The sequence below is a fragment of the Phoenix dactylifera genome, chromosome 2 (genome assembly GCF_051530095.1).
Source record: "Phoenix dactylifera cultivar Ajwa chromosome 2, Ajwa_hap1_PhDact_Kaust_v1.1, whole genome shotgun sequence".
Taxonomy (NCBI): domain Eukaryota; kingdom Viridiplantae; phylum Streptophyta; class Magnoliopsida; order Arecales; family Arecaceae; genus Phoenix; species Phoenix dactylifera.
The window spans coordinates 12,553,491-12,579,213 of record NC_143191.1 but is presented as its reverse complement, the minus strand read 5'-3'; the positions used below and the strand labels follow the sequence as shown (position 1 = coordinate 12,579,213).

Here is a 25,723-nt window from a genome sequence, read left to right as displayed (position 1 = left end):
GACTTGCATGTCTCCAAGTTCAGACGTGCTCAGTATTTCGGAAAGAAAACTAGATAGTTTATATATTTTTTCCTTGTGATAGTCCCTGCCATTTACGCTTGAGCTAATTATAAGAGCTTAGGGTGCAGGATTTGTATGGATTTGATTGCGGACAACTTTAAGGAGGTGCAAACTATCTACTAAAGTTGAGCCCTTTCTATGGAAGAAGGATATATACTATTTGTTTTCGATTTAAATCTGAGGAGGAAAGGGATTCTATTCTGATGAATGGGCCATGGATTATCTCCGATCAAAGTCCTTTTGCAATTGAGCCATGGCCACCGGGTGTTATCCTCAGAAAGAATTCAATTAACTCTACTCTATTATGGGGGAGGCTGCTGGCTGCCTCTGCTTCCTATTGAATATTGGGATAAGTAAAAGATTTTGAAAATTGTTTTAATTACCAGAGAGCCGATGTTTTGTGGATGATTTTATAGACCATATTAGACGGCCGAGGTGTGCTCGTGTTTGTATTAAGGTTGATATTTCGAAACCCTTGAAGCTAGGTCGATCCATTCAAGGAACAAATTCAATCTTTTGGTAGCTTTTTGTTTCTGAAAATTTACCAGTAGTTTGCTTTAGTTGTGGCCATCTTGGCCATATGGAGGGGAATTGCCATGAAGATATTTGTTTCTCTACCCCCAGAAATACACAAATTCAGCCGCATAGTTTCATGGTCGTGGAGGAGGAAATTAGTGACCCACTAATATCTATGGGACATGGGGAAGGTGGCTTTTCTAGTGCTAGCAGTGATCATCAGTCTCGTTCGCCGAAAAAGAAAAGTGTGGGTCATGGCTTATCGCAATGGGAAATTGGAACCCTAACCCTAGTTTTCAGGTGGAAATGAGGAAGACAATCGAGTAGTCTATCCAAACTCGTATTTTTATTAACCAATAACACATGCACTTTGTTGGAACTAAAGAAAAGGATATTCAATCCACTGGTGCAACTTAAGTGAAGGAATTACCTATTTTAAACCGGAACAAGAAAGAGCACATAACCACTGCTTGTGAACAGCTCACTCGATGTAACTGTGGACTCAACTTGGATTGAACCGAGTCAACCGACTGAAGCCGCGAACCTAGGTGCTACTGAAGGGGTGAATCTAGGTGCAATTGAGTGATCTAATATGATGGAAGAGGGCTGGGTGAAGCCTACTAAAGTTGCATGTTGTCACTCGCTTGAGCGTCGCATGCCCAAGTTTGAGCTGAATTTATTTGGCCCACTAGCTCAGGTTGAATCTAATGGGTCAGTAGAAATATAACTAATAATCAAATAATTATATTTCATGATAATATTCTATGATCAATCCTCTTGCACTTAATTTTGGTCAAATCCAATTAATCACAACATGAAATATAAATTGCTCCACTGAGAGAACTCTCAACCAGCTTATTCACCCTTCGACTACAAGCACATTCATGTAGCATTTTGATTTCAATAAAAATAAAATAAACATCACAAATATGATTCAGAGATGACAAAAATTTATCAATAATTAAAGCAAACATAGACATCCGTCTCATTGCTTAACTTCTACTCAACTCAAACTTTCAGGCAAACCCTAAGGATCCTAAAAGTTAAGCTCTGATATGCTATTTCCATCATGATTCATCACGATCCTTAGTGATCTTAAACCTAAGCTATGCTAATACTAAATCTATCGCACATCCGAACCTAGAGCGTAACAGACACTATATACCTGCATGGCGAACCATACAAACACGCAAGGCTACAAATCATATCATAATCTTAAAGCAATAATAATCCTTCGAATCTTGAAAATTTATTTAATCATAATCTAAAACAAATCATTCTCATAATCAATTGTTGCAAAGTGACATAAGTTAGAATATTTAACTAATTCAAATAAAATAAAATGTTCTAACTGAATTAATCTAAACTAGAACTCCAATAATTACGAATATCTTCAAAAGATCTAGTGCACTTCTCTATGTCTCGAGCAATCATGATCCAGGATCTGAAAAATAGAGAAGGAAAGAATAATGAGCTATATTAGCCTAGTAAGCAATGTAACACTATAAAGTGGGGTCTAAGCATGCTAAATAAATAAATAATTAAAGAGCATGCATGATACTGACTAGGGATAAATTAATTTTTTAATAATATATATATCTTTTGAAATTTATTATTATTATTATTATAAACTAATACTAGAGACCCAATATTAGGCTATGGCACGTTACCTAGTAGCATAGGTTAGATATAAGATGCACAAAGTGTTAAATACAGCTATTCTAATCACCGGTGGCTCAGTGTCAAAACCAATTTCTCATATTATAAGTCGACAGGCCAACGAATAACTTTCATTAGCGGGGCCAGATCATAATCCTACTGAGAATACATACATATGAAACAAATTTCATAATTTATTCAGTCATATTTTTCAAATTTTATAACATAACACACAACATTTTTTTTTTAAACAATTATAACATTATAACAGTAACATGCCCGACCTATTTAATCAATTATAAAACAAATATTATAATTAAACATAATAAACTAAGTATCACTTTACTAAAGATCAAAAAATTTACTTTGAAGTATTAGGTTACTTACCTCTTCTTGCTTCAAAATCCTACTTCAAAAAGGTAATTTAGGTTCACATATTTTAATATCATTAAAATATCATTAATTTTATCCTTATTTTAGCAGCCAAGTAAAGTTACAAATTAAAATATTATTAGGGATACGACCTCATGCCCCTAAATCAGATTGGTCAAGTGGGAGTGCCCAACTGCCTGGGTTGGTCCGAGCAAGGTGAACTCAACTTGTGATATTTATACATGATTTAGATAACTCAATAAAGACCAATAGTAGCCAAATTTTAAAAAGATTTGGCTAGGGCACAGATTTTGGGCCGGTCTACCGCCTGAATATCGAGACGGTTCAGAGCCTCTAAATTAGGGTTAACTTGGATCCGAGCAGCAAGAAAAGCAAGGCTTACACTAGGATCCCTGAACTGGCTAGAGAGAGAGAAAAAAAGAAGAGAGAGAATTTTAGTTTGGATTCAATCATAGAGTCTGGGTTTGGCCTGTTAAGCAGCATAAATCATCACTATATCTAGCCCATGGGCCAAAAAAAAGACAAACTAACAACTAGGAAAGAAAATTATTTTTTTTTGTTCCCCCTCGGCCAAAAATGGGGATGAACTGGGAAAAGAGAGAGGAGGGAAAGTGGTTGATGGCCCGGTGGTGGCGCGGCCTGAGGTGCGGTGGCGCGGCTTGAGGCACGGTGGCGCAACCTGCAGTGCAACGGCATAGCCAACGGCGAGGTGCCATGATGGTTCAACCGTGCATAAGAGGAAAAAGAGGAGGAAGAGAAAAAGGGGCAGAGCCCCAAGCTGCCTTATGTGGCAGCTCCCTCAGCCAAGGAGGAAGCAAGAGGAGGCGAGGGACTCACCGACGAGCGGCGGCGGCGGCGGCGGCAGCCCTCGGCCGAATATGGTGGTTTCCAGTGAGCTTTGCAACGATAAGGCTCGGAACGAGGCAAAATAGAGCATCCGAGGCTGTAGATGGAAAAGAAGGGTTTTTGGGGGTGGCAGCGGTCGACCGAGGTGGCACGACGGCCACCGGAGACTGGGAAGAAGAAGGGAAGGAGGCTCAACAATGATCAATTATCGGAAAAGAGGGAATTTAAGGGTAGACTTTGGAAAGATGAACTCGATATAACGGATGATAATGCCGGCAGTTTATCCCCGCGGGGGGGGGGGGGGGGGGGGGGGGGGGGAACGGCCCCAGCGGCTGTCGGCCGCTCCTTACCAGCCTCCGGTGCCACCGTTATCGTGGCCTTATCCGATAGGTGGAGGCATGGGGCAGAGGATCCTGACCGCATCCTCTGTTCCCAGCGCCCAATTTTTTTTTTGTTTTCGATTTAAGGACAGAAGTCGGCTACGCCTGCCGACTTTAGTTTAAAATGAGCTCAACTGGGCTGGGTCTCACAAGTTTACGTTGTCATAGTTTTGGCAATGGATAGTGGAGTGACGCTGGTGCCGAGCAAGTGGAGGACATGCCAAGAGTCTGATTGAAGGTAATCGATTGGCCTGTAGGCAGCAAAGAGGATGGGAAATATGTGGGGCCTAGGGGTGGTGGGAAAAAAATAGGAGCGGACGCTAATGGCGATAGAGACCTCCTCGATGGAGGCTCGAACAGGTCATCATGGATGTCACCAATGTGGAGGTTGTTGATTGTGAACGCGACGAGTCCAAGAAACTTTTTGTCCGCTCATCACAAGCATCTAGAAGCCTTTTTTTTCCCTCTCAAATTTGCGTTCCATCCCCTGAGATCAAATGGCACATCGGGTCACCTGCACCATGGAATAATCAATATTTAAAAGGGATTGTTACCTTCTTAAGTAACAATCATATTATAAAAGATACATTACCAGAACTGAAACTTTTTAAATTGGGAAGGTTATTTGGACATATTTTGTAGCTGCTCCAGCTTTACACCATCTCATTTCTCTCGGCTCTAATGGTCGTATAAGCAAGTTGTGAAAAAGAAAAATTAAATCAATTTAAGCAAAATAAAATATCAACTCAATGTTAGAAACTGTAAAGCATAAAAATATTAGCCTGTACATTAATGAAAAGTTCACAAAAATAATAATTTTCTATTTTTCTTATAAAAGTATATAAAAAAATATTCTATATATTACGCGAAAAGTGAACGAGGACCGGAAAACGGCAGTTCTTTCCGTTACGTAACGGCCGTCGACCAATTCAGCGGTCTAGAGCTACCGGCGGAGGAGTGGTAGCCTGGTAGGTGCCTACGTCTCCCTCTATAAGTCGTGTCCATTTTATCACCCCCGACACAGAGAACCGCGAGGCATCGGAACCACCAGATCCCATGGCGGACGGCGAAGAGAGAGGTGGGAGAGGAGAAGAGAAGGAGGACGCGGCGGCGGAGGAGAGACGGGATTGGTCGGAGCTGACGCCGGTGTGCCTGGCAAACGTGTTCCGCAGGCTCACTCTGGAGGACCGGTGGAACGGGGCGATGCTGGTCTGCCGCGCGTGGCTGGACGCGGCCCGCGACCCCTCCCTCTTCGAATCCTTCGACCTCGAGCCGGCCTTCGACAGCGCCGGCTCCGGCCGCCCCGACGACGCCGCCTGGTGGACTCCGGCCTTCCGCCGCCGCGTCGACTCCATGCTCCGATCCGCCGCCCACTGCGCCGCCGGGTCGCTCCGGGAGATCCGCGTCCGCCACTGCTCTGACGACGCCCTCTCCTTCTCCGTCGAGAGGTACGCCTAGGGTTAGGCTTACGGTTTCTTTTTTTTAAAAAGAATTTCCTCGGTCGTTTTGAAGTTAGAATCTTGGAATTTGGGTTCGGTAAAGTGCTATTTGATTTGACTTCGAGAATTTTGAAAAGACTTTTTTGAAATTTAAGATTATGGTTGCATCGCCGAAATTTAAGATTAGGGTTTCGGTTCCGATTGAAGCTTTCTTTTTTTTTCTTTTTGTTAAATTTATTGTTGGAATAGCAGTGTTGGGTTTTGACAGAGATTATGAGATTTAATACTTTCGATGAAGACAACATGTAAGGAGACGAGAAAAACTTAATTTGAACGTTGGTTATTAGATGGATGATAATTTTGGTAGTGGTATCATAACGCTGTCGTTTTGATAATTCCACTCAATTAACGTGGTTGGATAATGGAACTTTTTTCGGGACGGAAATCAATTGCATCATACGTTGGCTGAGATCATAAACTTACTTTTGCCATAAATTTCGTATGACATCAGTTATATTCTTATCAGCACGTATATAGTTTTGTTATGGATTAAAATATGGTGGTGAGTGAGGCCAGTTGAAGATAATGTGATGATGAGATTGATTGACATTCAATGGGCCTTTCAAAATAAGATCTGGGGAAGAATGAGTAGAGGATTTTATTTATAGGCCAATTCGTCAGGGTAGAAGAGGAGGTGATGTAGGATTACTTAGTTAATGGGCATGTTAAAAAGGTTGATTGGCAAATGAGATTCATAAGGTCAATCATGAATAATTGACATAGGGTTGTGTGATGATTATGATCAAAATTTGATTTCACTTGATATTGATCCATTTTGGCTGAAATGGATTTATTAACTTGGAACTATGCTGAAACTAACTATCAAGAACTCAGTTTTGGTCAGGCCCAACAAGTTCTTCTAGTGTTCAGTAAGAACTAATAAATTTTCATCGACTTTTGGTGGTTCACACTCTCAGCCAGAAACAGACCAAAACTCAGGCCAAGCATTTTTTCAGAGAAGCCAATGGGGTGGTCGACTGAGTGGCTGCCTACGCGGCCCACCACTCAGGGTACACCCTTTGGTCAAGGAAGGGGGAGCTGCCACTGGCACTCTGCGAGCTGTTGTATTTTAATTTTATTTGGTGTATTCGTACACGCACTGTATGAAGCACCCGCTTAAGCGCGAAAAAAAAATAGACCAAAACTAGACATATATGGTGTTTGTGTTCATAATATTATATTTTCTACCATTTTGGAGCCATTCTCCATTCATTTTAAAATTTAGTATCATTTTGAGGCCACTTGTCCATTTCTTCAAGTAAAATTGGTTAAACAGTAAGGACAATGGTTTATTTCATTTTTAAGTAGCAATTTTGTTGGGTCATTTGTCTAACATATGAGGAGCAAGAAGTATAGCTGCAGTTTTTTACTTTTTATAATATCAAAGCATTTAGGTGTTTTGCTATAATAATTTGAGAGGAGTAATTGTTCCGAAGAATATTTTTATCTTTAAAAAATTGTAAAAAATATAAAATGGATCTATGTGGTAGATCTACCTCCTAAACAATGAAGTTGCAAAATTTATGGTTGGACTTGCTAGATCTCAGGTTAAATCTTAAGTCATCTGGTTGGGTATATGTAATTGTTGAATTCTTCATAGTTAATAGATCATAAGTTCTGGTAATTGGTACTTAATTTTCTTGTTAATGTGTCTTTTTATTTGTATATTTGACGATTTTAGATGTTTATGGTTTTAGTTACATTTTATATTTTAATATAGTCTTTAAATTGGAACATGAACTATAAATCCAAAGTCTATAAATAATACAATATGCTTTAGAATCATGTAATATAAATTCCTGGACTCATTTACCCCCCTTATGTTTTCTAATTTTTCATATTTTTCTTTTTTTAATCAATGTTCTGAAACTTTCTAAAATTAGGGAGATTGCTGAAATTGTCAAAACAGAAGCCTGGCAGGACATTCAAGTAGAAAGCAAAACCAAGTTTCTGAATCTCGGTTGTGAATAAAATCGTCGATTGTCTTGTATACACAATAAACTTGAATATATTTTACTATGTAGTTTTCAATGTGAAATGAAGCAACGTGATGCATTATGGTCAAAAATACAATGCTTTGATCAGTTTTGTTATTTTGGATTAGTATGACATGGTGGAGACACATCTATTAAGATCTGATTCCCAGTCCTGATTCAAATAGTTGGAATGAGGCTTAGCAGTTATGGTGATGACTTTCTATATTTTTTCTTATAGCTAGCAACCAATTTCTCTCCCAAAGTTATATTTATAGAAGAAACTATTATTTTCTCAAATTCTGTCATTATAATGGTAACCAATTGGATGAACATAGCTCAGCTTCTTGTTTTTTCTATATAATAGAATAACTTGCCCGATTCCTTAAGTTATTTTCCTTTTAAGGTGCAGAATAAAAAGTCTTTTGCAATGGATTGGACCATGATTTTTCTTTTTCATGTAACATGATATAGCAAAGGAAAAAGGAATATGAATGACTTGGCTCTCTTTCCATCAACTCTCGAACATGTGTATCTTGAGTAATAAGAGGGAAGGGGGACACAGACTAATGAACAGTTGGTGACCAGAGCAGCAATCTTAGAACTTTGTCTCCCACGGAGGGTCAAGTCAGAAAATAGTGCTTTGAGAATAATGGTGACCAGAGGTGTGATGCTGGACTTTTATCTCCCAAATAGGGTGAAATCATGTAATAATATTTTTGACCAGAGGGGCAATGTTAGAGTTTTATCTCTCAGTGAGGATGGAATTAGATAATAAGACTTGAGATTAATTTCCATGCTAATCAATGTACCTCATTTGGTAATTAAACATGTCAGGGACGAATGACTTGCATTAAACTTGAGGATTGCTTTTAGAGTTTTCTGAGGCTCTTCTTGGATGTTTGATCCACAATCCGTATGATATATGCCACACAAGTTGAAGTTGGTGCCGAAAGAGGCAGAATTAAGAAGTTGGAGGGATCTGCTGATCGTTATCCTGCTATCTTTGGGATAGTGAACTTCGACTTGCACAATGATTTTATCCTGAAATTTTAAATACTGGTATGGATAGCCTCTCTTTGTTTAGCTGACAAATTGTTACTTCTGCATCTTCACTTCAGCGTTTCCCACCCATGTAGGAGACATCATGGGCCCTAAAAGTTTTTCAATAACTGGTATTATAACTCACTAGCCTAAGTGGAGGTAATCCTACTTAGACTTGGTTTCTTTTTCTGACTTTTCAAGCTTAAGTCAGTTCCTCGTGAAATGGCATTTGGATCTTGCCTTTTTCATCCATTGATGGTTATGCTTATAAATGCATTCATTGTGTGTATTTATCCACTTTTTTCTTGAATTTTTCTGATTCTTGGATTTGTTGTCTTCCTTTTCCTGATGTATGTTTAGCATTAGCCTTTGCTTTTTTAAGCTCAAGAAAGAAGAGTGTCTTTTATTTTGGGCCTTGTAACTCACTTGTTTGAGTTGTTATGAGCTTATTGCTTTTGCAGGTCGCCAAATCTCCAAACCCTTTCAATAAGGAGTTCTCAGAATGTAACTGATAGATCAGTGTTTAAGGTTGCATCTTGCTGTCCCATGCTTAGGGAATTAGACATAAGCAATTGTTATGAGATTTCCTACAGGTCACTTGAGGTGATTGGGCAAAAATGTCCTAACCTGACAATTCTCAAACGGAACCTGTTGAACTGGCTTGACCCTTCACAGCATGCTGGGATAGTTCCAGATGAGTACCTAAGAGCCTGCCCCCAGGATGGAGACCTGGAGGCTGCAGCAATTGCGAGATTCATGCCAAAATTGAAGCATCTTGAGCTCCGTTTTTTTAAATTGACCATCAGCGGCCTTGTTTCGATTTCAGAGGGATGTGGTAATTTGGAGTCGTTGGACCTTTTTGGATGTGCAAACTTGACAAGCAGGGGGATAGAGCAAGCTTCCACCAAGCTAAAGAATCTAAAGACACTTGTGAAGCCAAACTTTTATATTCCGAGATCTGTGTTCCATACAGAAAGATATGGGCACTGGAGATTGTATGATGAAAGGTTCCAGACAAATGTTTTTCAGATATGATTTTCCCTGATCTTCGTGCCAGTGGCATACTTCTTAAAACTGCTCTTTGTATAAAAGATTGCTGCATCTAAAATAAGTACTACTGTTGTAGCGTCCATTGTAATTATCGATGTTGAAGTTTGATTTTTAATGTATTTGAACTGTGGGGAAGCTTGCTTCTAGTCTGGTGGTGCTTCATCTTATATTATGTTGCGATTCAGGCTAATACCTCCTTTATAGCTCTTGTGATACGTATTTAACCATTGATTTTCAATGAAATGAGCCAGTATGCTGAATAGTTTTGTTTCTGTCCATTTCTTTTATTACTGCATGTGAATTTAGCTGCAATCTTAGTAAAGCATCACATTGTAGCGTAGCAGCAAGTCATTTCTGTTTTTCACAAACTGATGCCTCTGGATGTGCTTGTTTAGTTGAGCAAATGTCAATGCTTGGCCATAACAGCAGTGCTTCCCAAAGTGCTGCGGGATGCTTGTGCCTTTGAAGTCTTGCTAACAAGGTATCAATCTACAGCTCTACTGAATTAGCTAATCAGTGTGCTTGCCAGCCGAAGTCACTTTGAACTCTTTTTAGCCCAGTTCCTCTCAGAGACCGAACCGCTTCGGAGCAACCAAATGCCCGAAATCATTTCTCACATACCCAAAGTGATTTATCCAAAGGATTCCTTTGGTCATCTGAGAGTGGTGGGCAAATCAATGTCGGACCTTGGCCGGCATAGTGTCCCTCTTGAAATCTAAACTTTCGGCCATGGTAATCTATAGAGCTTCGATCCTGTCTATTCCAAAGATTTTGGCTGAGCAGAATGATCAAAACATGTTTTTAGTCGAGGGTGGGAAAAAAACTCATTTTCGCTATTCGGTAAGAAGAAAGTGACAAAAAGCGGCTTTTCCATTTAAAACATGGGCAAACAGCAATCGGAGGGGGCCCCGGCAGAGAAAATAGTCAAGATAACGAGCGCTCCACTCGTCGAGTGGGCAACAAGAGCAGCAGGCAAGTGCTTGGTAGGCCAACAGCCCAGTGAACTGAGCGGGGCACTCGACGAAAGAGAGGCACACTGATTAAGTACGATAAACTGGCCTCATGGAGCTTTCTTAAATAAAAGTAGGACCGCTACGGGAGGTTGAACCAAAGACCTATGGAAGTCGGGGCTCGTCCCGGAGGGGGGTTGGTTAATGGAAAAATAAAGAATTAACTCATTTGATTAGATTTTCAAAGAAGAAAGATGAAAAAATAGCTTTTTTATGAAAATAAAATTTTCATATTTTACGAGAGAGCAAAATCCATGTGGAAAAATTCAATTTTGAAATTATAATTTTTTTCCCAGAAATATTCTTAAGCTTTTAAATAGAATGGGGTAAGATGTTTTCTTCTATTAAGAGTATAACAGATATATTACACAACTTTTACAGGAAAGTAAATGCTCAATCAAACGTAAACTACTTTACAATGTGCCACTTTTTTCCGATCAACCAAATATGCAAAAATCTTTTTTTCAAGCATCATATATCCGACATAAGCTTTCCAAGAAAAACAATCCAATATATATATATATATATATATATATATATATATATATATATATAATTTCACCAACCAAATTTTTTTTTTTCTTAGGTTTGGCCCTCTCGTGTTGCCATTGCTGGCAGGTAAGAGAGAGAGAGAGCCTTGTATCACCATCGCCATTGCCGACAGGTACGAGAGGGAGAAAGGGAGGAGTTGCAGGAGGAGGAAAGTTTGGAGTTGAAATGTTGAATGCACTCCACGACGAAGATGATAAAAGAGGCAGAGGTGCGATGCTTGACAGTGGCGGGGGTGATGGAGACGAGGAGGCAGTTGAGGGCATCGGATAGGGAGGGCGAGGAGGTGGCAGTCTTCCTCCTCTGGCAGTCGGTTGCCCTTGTGCAAGCCCTCCAACAGTCGGCCATCATGCTTGACATGCCCGCCATAGGAGAGATGAGGGTAGGATCATGGGAGAGAGGAATGTTGCTCCCTTCTGCCTTCCCATACACAAGCAACACCCCACCACTCCCTGTCATGCCTTGAACCTCGAGTCTGACCATGTGACAGGGCTACACACTCTCTAGGGCAGAGCCCTAGAGAATATGCTAAGCCTAATACATCCTTTGTCTAGCAACTCTTGCAATTGCTTTTTCAGCTCTTTCAGTTTAGCTGGAGCCATCTGGTAAGGAGCTTTGGAAATTGGAATAGTGCCACGAATCAAGTCAATGGAGAACTCAATCTCCCTATAAGAAGGTAGGTTTTGCAAGTCATCCGAAAAAACATTAGAAAATTTCTTCACAACAGGAACGCCCTCTAACTTGGGCTCCTTTTGCTGGGTGTCTTTCACAGAAGCTAGGAATCCTTCAAAACCTTTCTTAAGAAGTCGTTGGGCCTGTAGAACCGAGATCATCATCAGTAATAACCCGCCATTCCCAAGAAGTTGCGCACCTCAGACATATTGGAAGGTCTTCTCCACTCAACTATCGCCTCCTCTTTCTTTAAGTCAACAAAGACACCTTCCTTGCAAATTATATGTCTAAGAAAAGTAACACTATCCAGCCAGAACTCACACCTTGATAGCTTAGCATAAAGCTTCTTCTCTCTAAGGGTTTCCTCTCTTCTCTTCCTTCTCTCGTTCTCTCTCCTCTTTCTATCTCTTTCTTCCCTTTCTACCTCTTTTTTTTATCATTGATTCTTTCTCTCCCTTCCTCTCTCTAATTGACCCAGGTAATTGGTAGAAGAGATTCAAGGGACCTAGTGATGGACCCCTAGTGGACACTGGTTGACGGTCTAGGTTACTAGTCCACTATATGATTTTTCTTTTGATAATTGAGTTTAATGCTGTAGAGGGAGAGTCATTTGCACAAGAAGGTTTTGATCGGGGTACTCTGCACCCCAGCTCGTGGATCGCGTGAACTAGGTCAATAATTGTTGTATTTAGTCGATCTTCGGTAAAGGTAAGAATCTTTGTACTTGGTCACCAATATATATACATGTTTATTGATTTGTACCGCTAGATTTGTATCAAGAGATTTATATCATAAGATTTGCATCGTGAGATTTACATTGATAGATTTGGTTTGGCATGGGATGGTATGATTTGTATGATTTTCAGTACGAATATACTTGTATAATTATTATATGTATTAGATATTGAAAACAAGATTATATGAACAATGATATCTTGAATTTTTGGAAAAGTCTTTACTAGTAGGGGGCTAGCGCGCCCCTATATCTATATTGTGTAAGCATTTTCTTCGTCCTTATGAAGTTTTTTTTTTCCAGACAGGAGATCCCGAAAAGGTTGGTTCTGCTTTCTTTTTGTTTTTTTTTTGCATCCCAATCAGTATTTCTCTCCAAAAAAGGAGGAAACCAGTTGAAATTATGACTCTTCCGTCCTCATCAAGAATAGACAAGTTCAGAAAGGAGGAAACCAGTTGAAAAATGGATGGATCGTTCAGAACGGGTTTGAGTTTAGCCAAGAGACGCGAACGAAGAGACATGCACTATGTAAGTGGAAATTAATTTGACAAGAGTAATATGTAAATTAGAGAGATAAGATATAGTTTGAACTAACATTTTTATGGAATAGCCTCCACAGGATTATACATGGGATAGCCTCTACGAGCTTATGTGTGGGATAGCCTTCATGGGCTTACGTATGGGATAGCCTCCACGAGCTTGTACATGGGATAGCCTCTACAGGCTTACGCATGGGATAGCCTCCATGAGCTTATGCATGGGATAGCCTTCACAAGCTTACGTGTGAGATTTTGTTTAGCAGTCTTGGACTGAGTCATAATCTTGGTTAGCCCAAAGACGTAAAACTATTGCTATAAAATCTGAAAATCAAGTTAATGAGAAAAAGATAATATGCCATAAGAAATTATTGTCGAACAATTAGTTAGACTTGATATATATATATATGTGTGTGTGTGTGTGTGTGTGTGTGTAAGATGATAATGAAGGCTTATGTACATGTTATTTGAATGAGATTTTCGAATATTGATATGGTATTCATTTTATCTGGTATTGTTTCCTTGATTATTTTCTTATTACTTATAGTGTAGTAGTTTAAGATTGTTACTGGGCTGGAAAAGCTCATATTCTTCTTTATATTTTTTTTTAGAGTCACGGGATGTGTAGTTTCGGATGGGAGGGACGTAAAATTTATGCAGCTATTAGTTAGTTAGTTAGTTATCACTATTATTTTTCTAATAGCGATAAATATCTGAAACTTTGTAATTGAGTTAGTTGATTATTTAATGTTAGTGGTTTTATTTGATTGATTTGATTATAATTGTTGGTATTATGTGGATATTATTCATCTTAGACCTTACATGATCTTTAGGGCTTCGCTTTAGAAATTATGTGGTTGTGTCATGTGGTCAACTCAGATGAAGGGTTTGGGGCGTGACACTACCTTCCTCCATCCCTTTGTCCCCAACTCTTATCCTCTTTTCTTCTCCGCCTCCCTTTCCTTCATCAACCTCATCAATAACGATGTCTTCGAGAACAACATCGTCATCACATCTCTCTATGCCACCTGTAGCTGCCACTCTGTCGTCAGCGCCATCGCCAGTTTCTTCTCCTTCTCAATCGCCACCACAACATCCTCTATTGAAGCCTGGCTCAGCATGCATTGCCGTCGCCTCCCGCCTATATCCCGCCTATAGTTTTCAAAAGTTAAATGATTGAGTTTTAAGTCCAAATGGACCTGTTTTCTTTCTTATAGACGTTTTATTTATTCTGATTCGAGCTATGTTTCATTCAAACAAATAAAAATAAAAATAATAAAATAAATAGTTTTTAAAAGTAAAAAGAGAGATCGATAACCTGCTGGCAACCGATTCTAGTAAAATATCATTAATACCCCAAGCAATTAGATAATCATGTTATTCTTTATTTTTCTATAAAATAATACAGAGAGGCACTGTAGCAAAACTCTTATTGAAAAATATTAAGCAAAACATGAATAGGGATGGTTGCTCACTTGCTTGTGAACTTGCTAAGTCTTGAGTCCGAGAAACTTTTTGCCCGCTTATAACGAGCGTCTCAAAGTCCTTTTTCCTCTGTAATTTGTGTTATAGTCTGTGAGATCAAAATGGCACATCGGGTCATCCGTACCATGGAATAAATCAATATTTAAAAGGGATTCTTACCCACTTAACTAACAATCATATTACAAAAGGCACGTAATGCAGCACTGAAGCTTTCTAATTCAAATTTAAGCAAAACAATATCAATTCAATGTTATGAAATGTAATATAAAGCATAAAAAGATTAATTAGAGAATTATGTATTTTTTAGTTATCGCTTGGCACTTTTCCATTAACGGAAATTTCACAAAAATAATATTTTATATATTTTTTCTCTGAAAAGGTATATAAAAAATAGGAGTCATTTGAAGGATGGGAAAGTAATTTCTTGTAAAAAATATTCTATATAAAAAAATATTCTGTATATATATATTCTTTTCTTCAAACGGCCGTTCCTTCCATTATATAACGGCCGTCAACCTATGAAGCGGTCATAAGTTACCGGCGGAGGAGAGGAAGTTGTCTACCTCCGCCTCTGTAAGTCGTGTCGATCTTGTCACCCCCGACGCAGAGAACCGCGAAGCATCGGAACTACCAGATCCATGGCGGACGGCGAAGAGAGAGGTGGGAGAGGAGAGGAGGAGGAGGAGGCGGAGGGGCGGAGGAGAGATGGGATTGGTCGGATCTGACGCCGGTGTGCCTGGCAAACGTCCGCAGGCTCACTCTGGAGGACCGGTGCCAGGGGGCGATGCTGGTCTGCCGCGCGTGGCTTCCCTCTTCTAATCCTTCGACCTCGAGCCCTCCGTCGACGCCGCCGCCTGGTGAACCCGGGCCTTCCGCAGCCGCGTCGACCCCATGCTCCGATCCGCCGCCCACTGCGCCGCCGGGTCGTTCCGGGAAATCCGCCTACGCCACTGCTCTGACGACGTCCTCTCTTTCTCCGCCGAGAGGTGCGCCTAGGGTTAGGCTTACGGTTTCGTTTTTTTTTTTTTAATTTGTTTTTTTCTTTTTCTTTTTTTAAATTTCCCCGATCGTTTAAAAGTTAGAATCTTGGAATTAGGGTTTAATGAAGTGCTATTTGATTTGACTTCGAGAATTTTGAAGAGACTTTTTTGAAATTAGGGTTTCGGTTCTGGTTGAAGCTTTCTTTTTTTCTTTTTGTTAAATTTATTGTTGGAATATCAGTGTTGGGTTTCGACAGAGACTATGATATTTAATACTTTGGATGAAGACGAGATATAAGGAGACGAGAGAAACTTAATCTTGAACTTTGGTTATCAGATGGATGAAAATTTTGGTAGTGGTATCTTAACGCTGTCGTTTTGATAATTCCACTCAATTAACGCGGTTGGATAATGGAAACTTTCTCTGAACGGAAATCAATTGCATCATACGTTGGCAACCTACTTTTCCCAAAAATTTTCTTCGACACTGCCCGTATATAATTTTGTTATGGATTAAAATATGGTGATGAGGTCCGTTGGTGAGGAGATTGATTTGACATCCCATGGGCCTTTCAAATTAAGATTTGAGGAAGAATCAGTAGAGGATTTTATTTTTATGCCAATTCCTCAGGGTAGAAGAGGAGGTGATGTAGGATTACTTAGTTAATAAGTATGTTAAAAAGATTGAGTGGCAAATAAGGATTCATAAGGTTTATCATGAATAATTGACATAAAGTTACCTGTGATGATTATGATCAAAATTTGAAGTTTCTCTAGATATTAATTCCTTTTGGCCAAAATGGAATTGTTAACTTGGAACTATGCTGAAACTAACTATCAAGGACTCGGTTTTGAGTTAGGCCCAACAAGTTTTTCCAGGGTTCAGTCAAAACTAATAAATTTTTGTTGACTTTTTGGTGGTTCACACTCTCAGCCTGAAACAGACCAAAACTAATCATATATGGTGTTTTTGTTCATAATATTGATATTATCTATCATTTTGGAGCCATTTCTCCATTCATTTTTAAGTTTAGTATCATTTTGAGGCCATTTCTCCATTTCTTCAAGTAAAATTGGTTAAACAGTATAAATGATGGTTTACTTCATTTTTAAGTAGCAATTTTTATGGGTGATTAGTCTAACATACAAGGAGTAAAAAGTATAGCCGCAGTTTTTTTTTTTTTTGATTATAAAATCAGAGCATTTAGGTGTTTACTATAATAATTTGAGAGGAGTAATTGTTCCTAAGAATATTTTTTATCCTTAAAAACTGTAAAAAAGCTAAAATGAATCTATGTAGTAGATCTACCTCCTGAACAATGAAGTTGCTAAATTTAAGGTTGGATTTGCTAGATCTCAGCTTAAATCGTAAGGTCATCTAGATTGGATATATGTAATTGTTGAATTCTTAATACTTAGTACATCGTAAGTTTTGGTGCTTGGTACTTAATGTGCTTTGTTAATGCCTCTTTATGTTAGTATTTGATGGTTTTAAATATTTGTGTTATTAGTTACATGTTGTATTTTAATATAGTCTTTAGATTTATAGATTTGGAACATCAACTATAAATCCTAAGTCTATAGATCATATGATATTCTTTAGAATCTTGTAATATAAATTCCTTGACTTATTTTTTCCGCCTTATTTTTCCTATTTTTCCATATTTTTCTTCTTTTTTTAAACCAATGTTCTGAAACTTGCCAAAATTATGAAAATTGCCGAAACTTTCGAAACAGAAACCAGGCAGGACAGTTAAACGGAAAGCGAAACCAAATTTTTGAATCTTGGTTGTGAATAAAAACATCAATTGACTTGGATACGCAAACTTGAATATGTACTATATAGTTGTCAATGTGAGAAATGAAGCAATATGACGTATATGATCAAAAATACAATGCTTTGATCAGTTTTATTATTTTGGATCTACTGTACAATATGGTGGAGACACATCTATTAAAATCTGATCCCCAAGCCTGATTCAAATAGTTGGAATGAGGCTTGGCAGTTATGGTTATGACTTTCTATATGATTTCTTATAGCTAGCAACCAATTTCTCTCCTAAAATTATATTTATAGAAGAAACTATTATTTTCTCAAATTCAATCATTATAATGGTAACCACTTGGATGAAATAGCTCAGCTGCCACTTCGTCTTCTTCTTCTTCTTCTTTAAATATCGATCTGATTGAGTAATTTGCTAGATCCCCCTAAGTTATCTTTGTTTTAAGGTGCTGTTGGTGACCAGAGAGGCAATCTAATTTTGTCTCCCGCTGAGGGTCAAGTCAGAAAATAGTGATTTAAGAATAATGATGACCAGAGGGTTGATGTTAGAATTTTATCTCCCAGTGAGGCTGAAATCAGACAATTGTATTTTTGAGAATAACAGTGACCTCAGGGGCAGTTTTAGAAGTTTACTCTAAAGGAGAGTGGAATAGATAATAAGACTTGAGAGTAATTTCCCAATCTATATGGTATGTTAACTAAACAGTTGAGTGATGTACAGCTCACATTAAACCTAGGGATTGTTTTAGAGTTTTCTGAGGCTCCGCTTGGATGTTTGAACCACAATCCTTATATATATGCTGCACATGCTGAAATTGGTGCCTAAAGAGGAATAAAGAAAGTTGGAGGGATCTAGTGATCCTTCACTATCCTGCTATCTTCAGGATAGTGAAGTTCAACTTACACAATGATTTTATCCTGAAATTTTAAATTTTGGTACCCTTAGCCTCTCTTTTTGTTTACTGACAGATTGTTACTTCTGCCTCTTCACTTCAATGCCTTCCACCCATGTAGGAGAGATCATGGGCCCTCAGAGTTTTTCAGTAACTGGTATTAGAATTCACTAGCTGAAATGCAGGTATTCCTACTCATGCAGACTTGGTTTCTTTTTCAGACTCTTCAAGCTTAAGTCTGTTCCTTGCGAAATGGCATTTGGATCTTGTCTTTTCCATCCACTGATGATTATGTTTATAAATGCATTCATTGTGTGTATTTTTCCACTTTTTTCTTAAAATTTTGTGATTCTTGGATTTGTTGTCTTCCTTTTCCTGATGTATGTTTAGCAATTAGCCTTTGCTTTTTTTTTTTAGCTCAAGAAAGAAGAGTGTCTTGTATTTTGGGTTGTTATGAGCTTATTGCATTTGCAGGTCACCGAATCTCCAAACCCTTTCAATAAAGAGTTCTCAGAATGTGACTGATAGATAAATGTTTAAGGTTGCATCTTGCTGTCCCATGCTTAGGGAATTAGACCTAAGCAATTGTTATGAGATTTCCTACAGGTCACTCCAGGTGATTGGTCAAAAATGTCCTAACCTGTTAATTCTCAAACGGAACCTGTTGAACTGGCTTGACCCTTCATAGCATGCTGGGATAGTTCCACATGAGTACCTAAGAGCCCGCATGGAGACCAGGAGGCTTCTGCAATTGCGAGATTCATGCCAAAATTGAAGCATCTTGAACTCTGTTTTTCTAAACTACCCATCAGCGGCCTTGTCTCGATTTCAGAGGGGTGTGGAGATTTGGAGGTATTGGACCTTTATGGATGTGCAAACTTAACAAGCAAGGGGATAGAGCAAGCTTCCACCAATCCAAAGAATCTGAAGACACCCGTGAAGGCCAACTTTTATATTCTGAGATCTGTGTTCCATACAGAAAGAGATGGGCAGTGGAGATTGTACGATGAAAGGTTCCAGACAAATGCTTTTCAGATCTGATTTTCCCTGATCTTTGTGCAGGGGCATACTTCTTAATATTGCTCTTGTATAAAAGATTGCTGAATCTAAAAAAAATACTACTGTTGTGGTGTTTATAGTAATTATCAATGTTGAAGTTTGATTTTAAGTAGGGATGAAGTGGATCGGATAATATCTGTCCGGATCCATTTTTATATCCAAATTTATCCGGATATGGATAGAAATTTGAGTATTCGATTAATATCCGGATCCATGTTCGTTAAAAAAAATGAATATGAATATGAATATGGATAGACAAATATGGAATCTATATCTAAATATTTGATTTCATTTGTAATTCTATTTAATTTTACATAAAACTAATAAAATTTTAAGAAAAATAAATGATCATATTGATATGCTATTAACTTGATTTATCATTAACTTAGTAATATATTTGATTCTATGATTATAAAGTTTAATTAGCCCATTTATATCTGTATTAATATTCATATTTTTAGTATTTAATATGTATTCGTATCTATTTAAAATACATTGTGAATTTTTCCATCTGATTAATAGTTGTAGCCGTATCTGTATTCGTCAAACAAAATAAATATAGACATGAATATGCTGGCATCCAATCCGATTTCAGCCCTATTTTTAATGCATTTGAGCTGTGCGAGATTTTTTTTAGTCAGAGTCTTATACCATGTGGCCATTCGAGCTAATACCTTGGCTTTTCTGTTACAATTTAACCATTGATTTCAATGGAGTGAGTATGCTGAATACTTTTCTCTCTGTCCGTTTCTTTTTTTATTCATGCATTTGTATTTAGCTGCAGTCTTAGTAAAGCATCACATTGTAGCAGCAATTCATTTCTGTTTCTCACAAAGTGATGCCTCCGGGTGGGCTTGCTTAGTCGGACCACAACAGCGGTGCTTCCCAAAATCCTGCAGCATGCTTGTGCCTTTGAGGTCTTGCTAAAAAGGTATCAATCTACCTCTTTACTCCAATAGTATGTTATCCTGATGAGTTTAATCAGTGTGCCGGCCGACTGAAGTCACTTTGGGCATTTTTTTGGCCCAGTTCCTCTCAGAGACAAGTGACTTCAGGCCGCTTCAGAACGACCAAATGCCCGAAATCACTTCTCACACACCCGAAGTGATTTATACCTAAAGTGACTTTGGGTGTCTTACTTATGCTCAACCAAACGTGCCCTGAAAATATAGCAAAGTAAAAAAAAATATATTTAAAGGACCCTGAATAATTTAAAATTACTCATAATTTCTTTTGCTGAAAGCTTCAGCTTTGCCAACTTCGCTTTATATGGCCTTTGACATTGTAGTTGAAAGATATAGATGAGAATCACATGTAAAATCAGCAGAATATGACATCTCCCTTTTATACACAAATTTGTTGGCAGATCGTTGTTAAAAGGTCCCTGATTAAGTTTAATTTGCCTGTAAGTACCTTATCTAAAGGCTTGGTATAAAGTTGGGAAGTTCATTCACCATCATTCTGCACTACATTTGCCGATAAAAACTATTCTTAAGCTCCTGACTATGTTGCAAGCCACATATAAAGTAGGCAAACCTGTGAACTTCATCTTACATGATATATGCTGCCGAAGAGACATATGCTACTATATCCATAACTTAGTAGAATGCCATCAAGAAAATATTGCAGAGAAGGGTATTATACCTAGACTTTGCATGTTTGGCATCTCAATGTGACATTCTCCGTTTTCTAGATGAGCAACAGTCCGTTTCTAAGATGGATGGCGTGGTAGCTATCCAAGCATGTATTGTTCTCTAGGGTGCAAAAAATATATCGGACTTTAACAACTCCTCCATGAGCATAGATCCAATGCCAGCTTAATCAAGGGAACTCTAAAATATTTTTTTTTTTGTTAGGACGGGTGACTTGTATCTGACGAGTACGAATGCATTCAACAAAATTAGAAAACAGAATATCTCGGCATGTCTGGGGCAGCTTCCCATCCCCAGCTCATGAGGTACTATCCGCATGGCTGGCCACATAGGCAGCTATCCAATCCACAACCTATTAGCTATACGGAATACATGCTTGGCTCGAAAGATCCCTCCATCCCTCGTCATTATCCACCCTTGGACCCTCTTGGATCCAACTGACGATCGTGGCCAAATCACCCTCTAGAATGACTGAGCTGGCTCGTAACTCAATTCGGGCATGTCGAAGGTCTGCCCAGGCAGCCCTCAGCTCCACACCGAGCACCGAGATGTTAAATAGCTGACAGCCGCCTGCTGCCCTCAGCTTCAGGATACTTTAATTTTGATATGCTTATGCATTAATACTGCTGAATTGTTATGGAGGAAATTAAGTGATGCTTATTTGTTTGGCCCAAGTTCTTAACTATATCTTTTGAAATAAATAACTATTGTTATAATGGCCATTATTGGTCATTATAAACAACATAAGAGATCTCTAGGAAGATGAATTATATAGTTGGTAACGAGACAAGAATATCATTTTGGGTGGGATGAAGTTATTAACTTGGAAAAATAAAATTTGGGGCCAACGTTCTTATAGTATGATGGAGCCGAGGCATTAGGTATGATGAACCAAGGAGCCGTCTCTCCTAGTGTCAAAAAGGGCGGAGGTCGATGCCGAAACGTGGAAGTCGAGACACGTCGCTGTTTTCGGTAGCTGGAGTCACGAAAGGAATCTAAGCTGGCCCTCACAAGGCGAGGACGGTGAGCTTAAATGATGCAGCCAGGGGCCCGCTTCACCGCCCATCAACTGCTTCTCGTCCTCTTAACCTTGGCAAGGACACCACGGTCGCTCATTACGTTAACCTTTCGGCGTGATTTTGACGACCTCGCTGGCTTATTAGGCGTTCTTCCACTCTCCCTCTCGCATGCGGCACGAGTTATGCATGTGAAGGCATAAACAAGCCAAGATAAAATCCAGCTTTGCTAACTTGCTATTAATTAGGCTTCAAAAATTTAAGCAGGTAGAAAGTGATCAACAATATATATGAGATCTTAATAGAAACTAGTATATGGTGCATGAATAATTCTTTTATATGTTTTTATAAGTTTATACCTTTGTGATGAACTAAACTTTTCGAATTATTACGAGTATTGCTATTGTTTATAATTCAGAACCACACTCTTAAGATAATTATAAGACAATGGAAGGGCTTATTGCTAATTCTTCATTTTACATCTGATTGTGTTGTTACTTTATAATGTTTATGATGGCTTTTTTTAAAAAAAATTAAATGAGCAATTGTGCGGATAGTATATAAAAATTCAAATACTCGATGGGAACCTGACTAAAGAACATGTGAGTATTTTATTATTGAATTTTTCATTTTATAAATTTTCGACTATCAGTGATTCTAGGGCATAAACTAAGATTAGGTGTACCAACTTTATATGATTAATATTGTAGTATTTTTTGAAGAGTTTGGCATATGCATTGTATGTGAGAGATACATTGGATGGTTGTGAATCTCATTTTAATTTATTATTTATGATTTTAATGTTATATTTTTTTTTTAAAAGTAGAGACAGACATTCAATTGTGAAAGACATGCTTCTATTGTCTCTTTCCCAAAAGACAACTGAGCTAAATAACATATAGTATTAATTTAAGGCTATATGCCCTGGTAGGTTTGAGATGAACCACAGGAAACCTTATCAACAGCAATTTAGGTTTAATATTAAGATAGATATAGTAAGCAATAGGCTATATCTCATCATATATGATGGGCACAATATACTTTAATAATTTAATATATGTTTTCGAATCTCTCTTAGCCTAAGGTTTGATTTGGAGTTACCACCTAACTAATGTGCTCGGAACTTATCTAATGGGTTAAGGCTTATGATAAGGATCCAGTTTAATGATGGAGAAAAGCTTATAAGTACACATCTATTATTCCTCTATGAGGAGATGATAAAAGATAATAAATTTTTTAATATATGCTTACAGTTTAAACATGCATGGTAAATATATATATTAAAAAAAAAAAGAAACAGGGAGATGGAGAGAAGGGAGGAAGAGAAGAGAGAGATTTAAGCACTTGGTGCTTCTTTAAAACTCATTCTTTCTTTCTTGTCCGTAGCTAGTGGAAGGTTAAAGTTTAAGTTTTCTTTCTTGTCCGTAGCTAGTGGAAGGTTAAAGTTTAAGTTTTAGTAGTAGAGGAAAAGAAATATGCTGAGTGAGCTAGCTAAGATGTGGTGAGAATCACAAGGTAGAGTTTTTCTAGAATTTTCCAAATTCTAGCTTAACTCTAAGGGTCTGTTTGAAAAACCAAGAGAATTGGGCTAAATAATCGATCTGGATTTTCTATAGGATCATAGATTACACAGTTTATTTAAGTAAGGCCGATATTAACTCAATCCCTCTCCAGTCTAAATCATGTGGGGAAAAAAAATCTCTATAGATCTTTTTTTTTCCATCTTATAGTCTAACAGGCCAATAAATGAGATTTAGGTAAAAACTAGAATGGGTCTTTAGAAGAAACTGACTAGGCAGACTAACAAGCGCATTCCTATAGGAAATCCAGCCTATTCCTATTGGATTTCTCAAATAGGCCCTATGAGATTGCTTCTTTTTTTATGGATTTTGTGTTTATAAGGAGAGGTGAGGGATTCTAAGGTTAGGCGTTAATGGAGGGTGAGGCTGCCCTAAATCTTGAGGCTAGGAGAGGGGATTGAATGGTTTAACCCTATCGGCTATTTGGTATAAGGAGAGATTGTAAGATGGTAGAGATGAAAGTTGGGATGATTGAAGAATGTATCTTCTTGGGTTATGTTTCTTTAGAGGGCTAGGATTATGCAAAAGAGAAACAATTGGTTTGAAGATTATGCTTGAGTTATGGTGAATTTGAGATGGCAAAATTTTATTCGTTAAGGGTATAAAGAGAGAATTGAAGAGATGGATGGTAGAGATTTAGAGAGGATGTGAATGTTTAACTGTATTTTTTTGGAAGGTTGGGACTTGGAAGTGTAGGAGAGAAAGTATGGTAAGGATTAAGTGAGAGAGTTTTATCTGAGAGTGAGAAGAGAAATTAGATGGATAAATTTGATCAGATCTTTCTTTCCTTACAAAAATAGATTATGCAGAAGGTGGATGGGCGGTTAAGATGGCGTTAGGAAGGGGGAGAGTGATCCAATGATTGAGATGAAGTATGACAAAGGTGTCAATAGTATCAAATGGAGAAAGGGTTTAGGAACTAAAGATAGATGTAAAGGCTACATATAAAACATCTAAAAAGAGTTGATGCATGTCAAATATGTAAATGGATAACATCAGTTATGAGGAAAAATCTTAGGTTTCTCTTAAGTAGTGAGAGGATCCGATTGAATGAGAATCGACTGACTTAGAGGAAACAATGAGCTAGAGGGCTCATAGGGTGTCATTTGACTAGTAGTACCCTATAGGTGAGAGGGATGGACATCGGGCATGTTTTTTTTTTTTTTGTAATAGGATAGAAAGAACACCGTTAAATGATCTCAGCTTGACCGCATATAGCAAACTCTCATACGTTCAGTTTGCAATAATAAAGCCAAGTCTAGATGCATAGCATCACTTGAAGAAATATACTTAAAATCTCTACTTGCTAGACAATCCATAGAGAAATTAGGTTCTTCAAAACATGATTAGCATCAAAGAAATCTAAAGATGCGGAAAAATGAAAAAATTTTGGAAGAAGATGATTCTAAAACATTGAAGAAGACTTCTATTGATCCAATGCTAGAGTCACCTTCAAGTAAAAGTTTTCTGCATTGTAGAATAAAGATCGCAACCATAGCCCTTCCCAGGTCGCTCTTAACTCAATCATAGAAACGGATGCTATCAAGAAGTGCTTGGTACCATCTTAGAGAAGTCAATTATAGTGGTCTCTAATGAGAAATACAATAGTACCTCGATTACCTCTAAAGGAGCCATCAAAGTTGATCTTCAAAGTCCCAAGGAGTGGAGGTATGCAATGGATCTATAAAGGAGAGGAAGAAGAGCTGCTAAAGCTACAAGTGACCAGCACCCTAAAGGATTGAAGCAAGAAACAACTAATCTCTCCACATAGTCAAAGGCTAGATGAACTGATTGACGAGCAGTAAACCTTAACATTAATGAGCATCCAACCACAATAAGCAATGATGGACTTCGGTGAGAGTAAATTTGTATCCGAGAGATAGATTAACAATGAGTTAGAAGAGATAAAGTTGAAAAAAAAAGAAGGTATGACATAGATATGTTTCCAAGTCTCATGAGCCACATAGTACAAAGATAGATATGATCCAAATCCTTCTCTATATTACAGGCATCACAGGTGGTTTCACTACAGTTAACAATACCCAGACAATTTTTCACCAAAATAACTTAACTCTTAGGATAGTCATTAAGCTCCAAATTGAAGAGAAGATCTTTGAATCAACGATTCTAGAGCGAAAATCAGACAATAATTCACATTAAACCTCTTGAGCCTTCAATTTGTATGAACTAGTTTTATGCCAAGTCAAATCATCGTCACACCTGAATTTTGGGATAGTAATAGAATAAATTTTGGCAGCCATCTCTGTATGGAATATTAATCTAGAGTAGAGGAACATTTCAAGAGATAAGTAGATTAGAGATATACTGACCATCCAGATAGAAGGTTGGATTAAT

At 38.1% G+C, this 25,723-nt stretch overlaps 1 protein-coding gene and 1 pseudogene across 2 annotated transcripts; both read left to right on the top strand.

The window, feature by feature from the left end:
- Positions 1-4,829: 4,829 nt before the first annotated feature.
- LOC103722057 (F-box protein SKIP1-like) lies at positions 4,830-9,682 on the top strand. The gene is made up of 2 exons (XM_008812492.5): positions 4,830-5,302; positions 8,832-9,682. Exons 1-2 carry the CDS (start codon positions 4,911-4,913, stop codon positions 9,403-9,405), a joined length of 966 nt encoding a protein of 321 aa, XP_008810714.1. The 5' UTR covers positions 4,830-4,910; the 3' UTR covers positions 9,406-9,682.
- A 5,462-nt stretch (positions 9,683-15,144) lies between these two features.
- On the top strand, positions 15,145-19,203 carry LOC103724034 (F-box protein SKIP1-like; annotated as a pseudogene). Its single transcript, XR_015975091.2, has 2 exons — positions 15,145-15,391; positions 18,536-19,203. The product of XR_015975091.2 is annotated as an F-box protein SKIP1-like (transcript).
- The last annotated feature ends 6,520 nt before the right edge of the window (positions 19,204-25,723 follow it).

What these genes read in the sequence shown, in the direction of transcription:
- LOC103722057 (XM_008812492.5), top strand. Translation starts at nt 4,911, where the DNA reads ATGGCGGACGGCGAAGAGAGAGGTGGGAGAGGAGAAGAGAAGGAGGAC. An exon ending in CTCTCCTTCTCCGTCGAGAG is followed by an intron (nt 5,303 to 8,831) that starts GTACGCCTAGGG and finishes TTGCTTTTGCAG; the next exon opens with GTCGCCAAATCTCCAAACCC.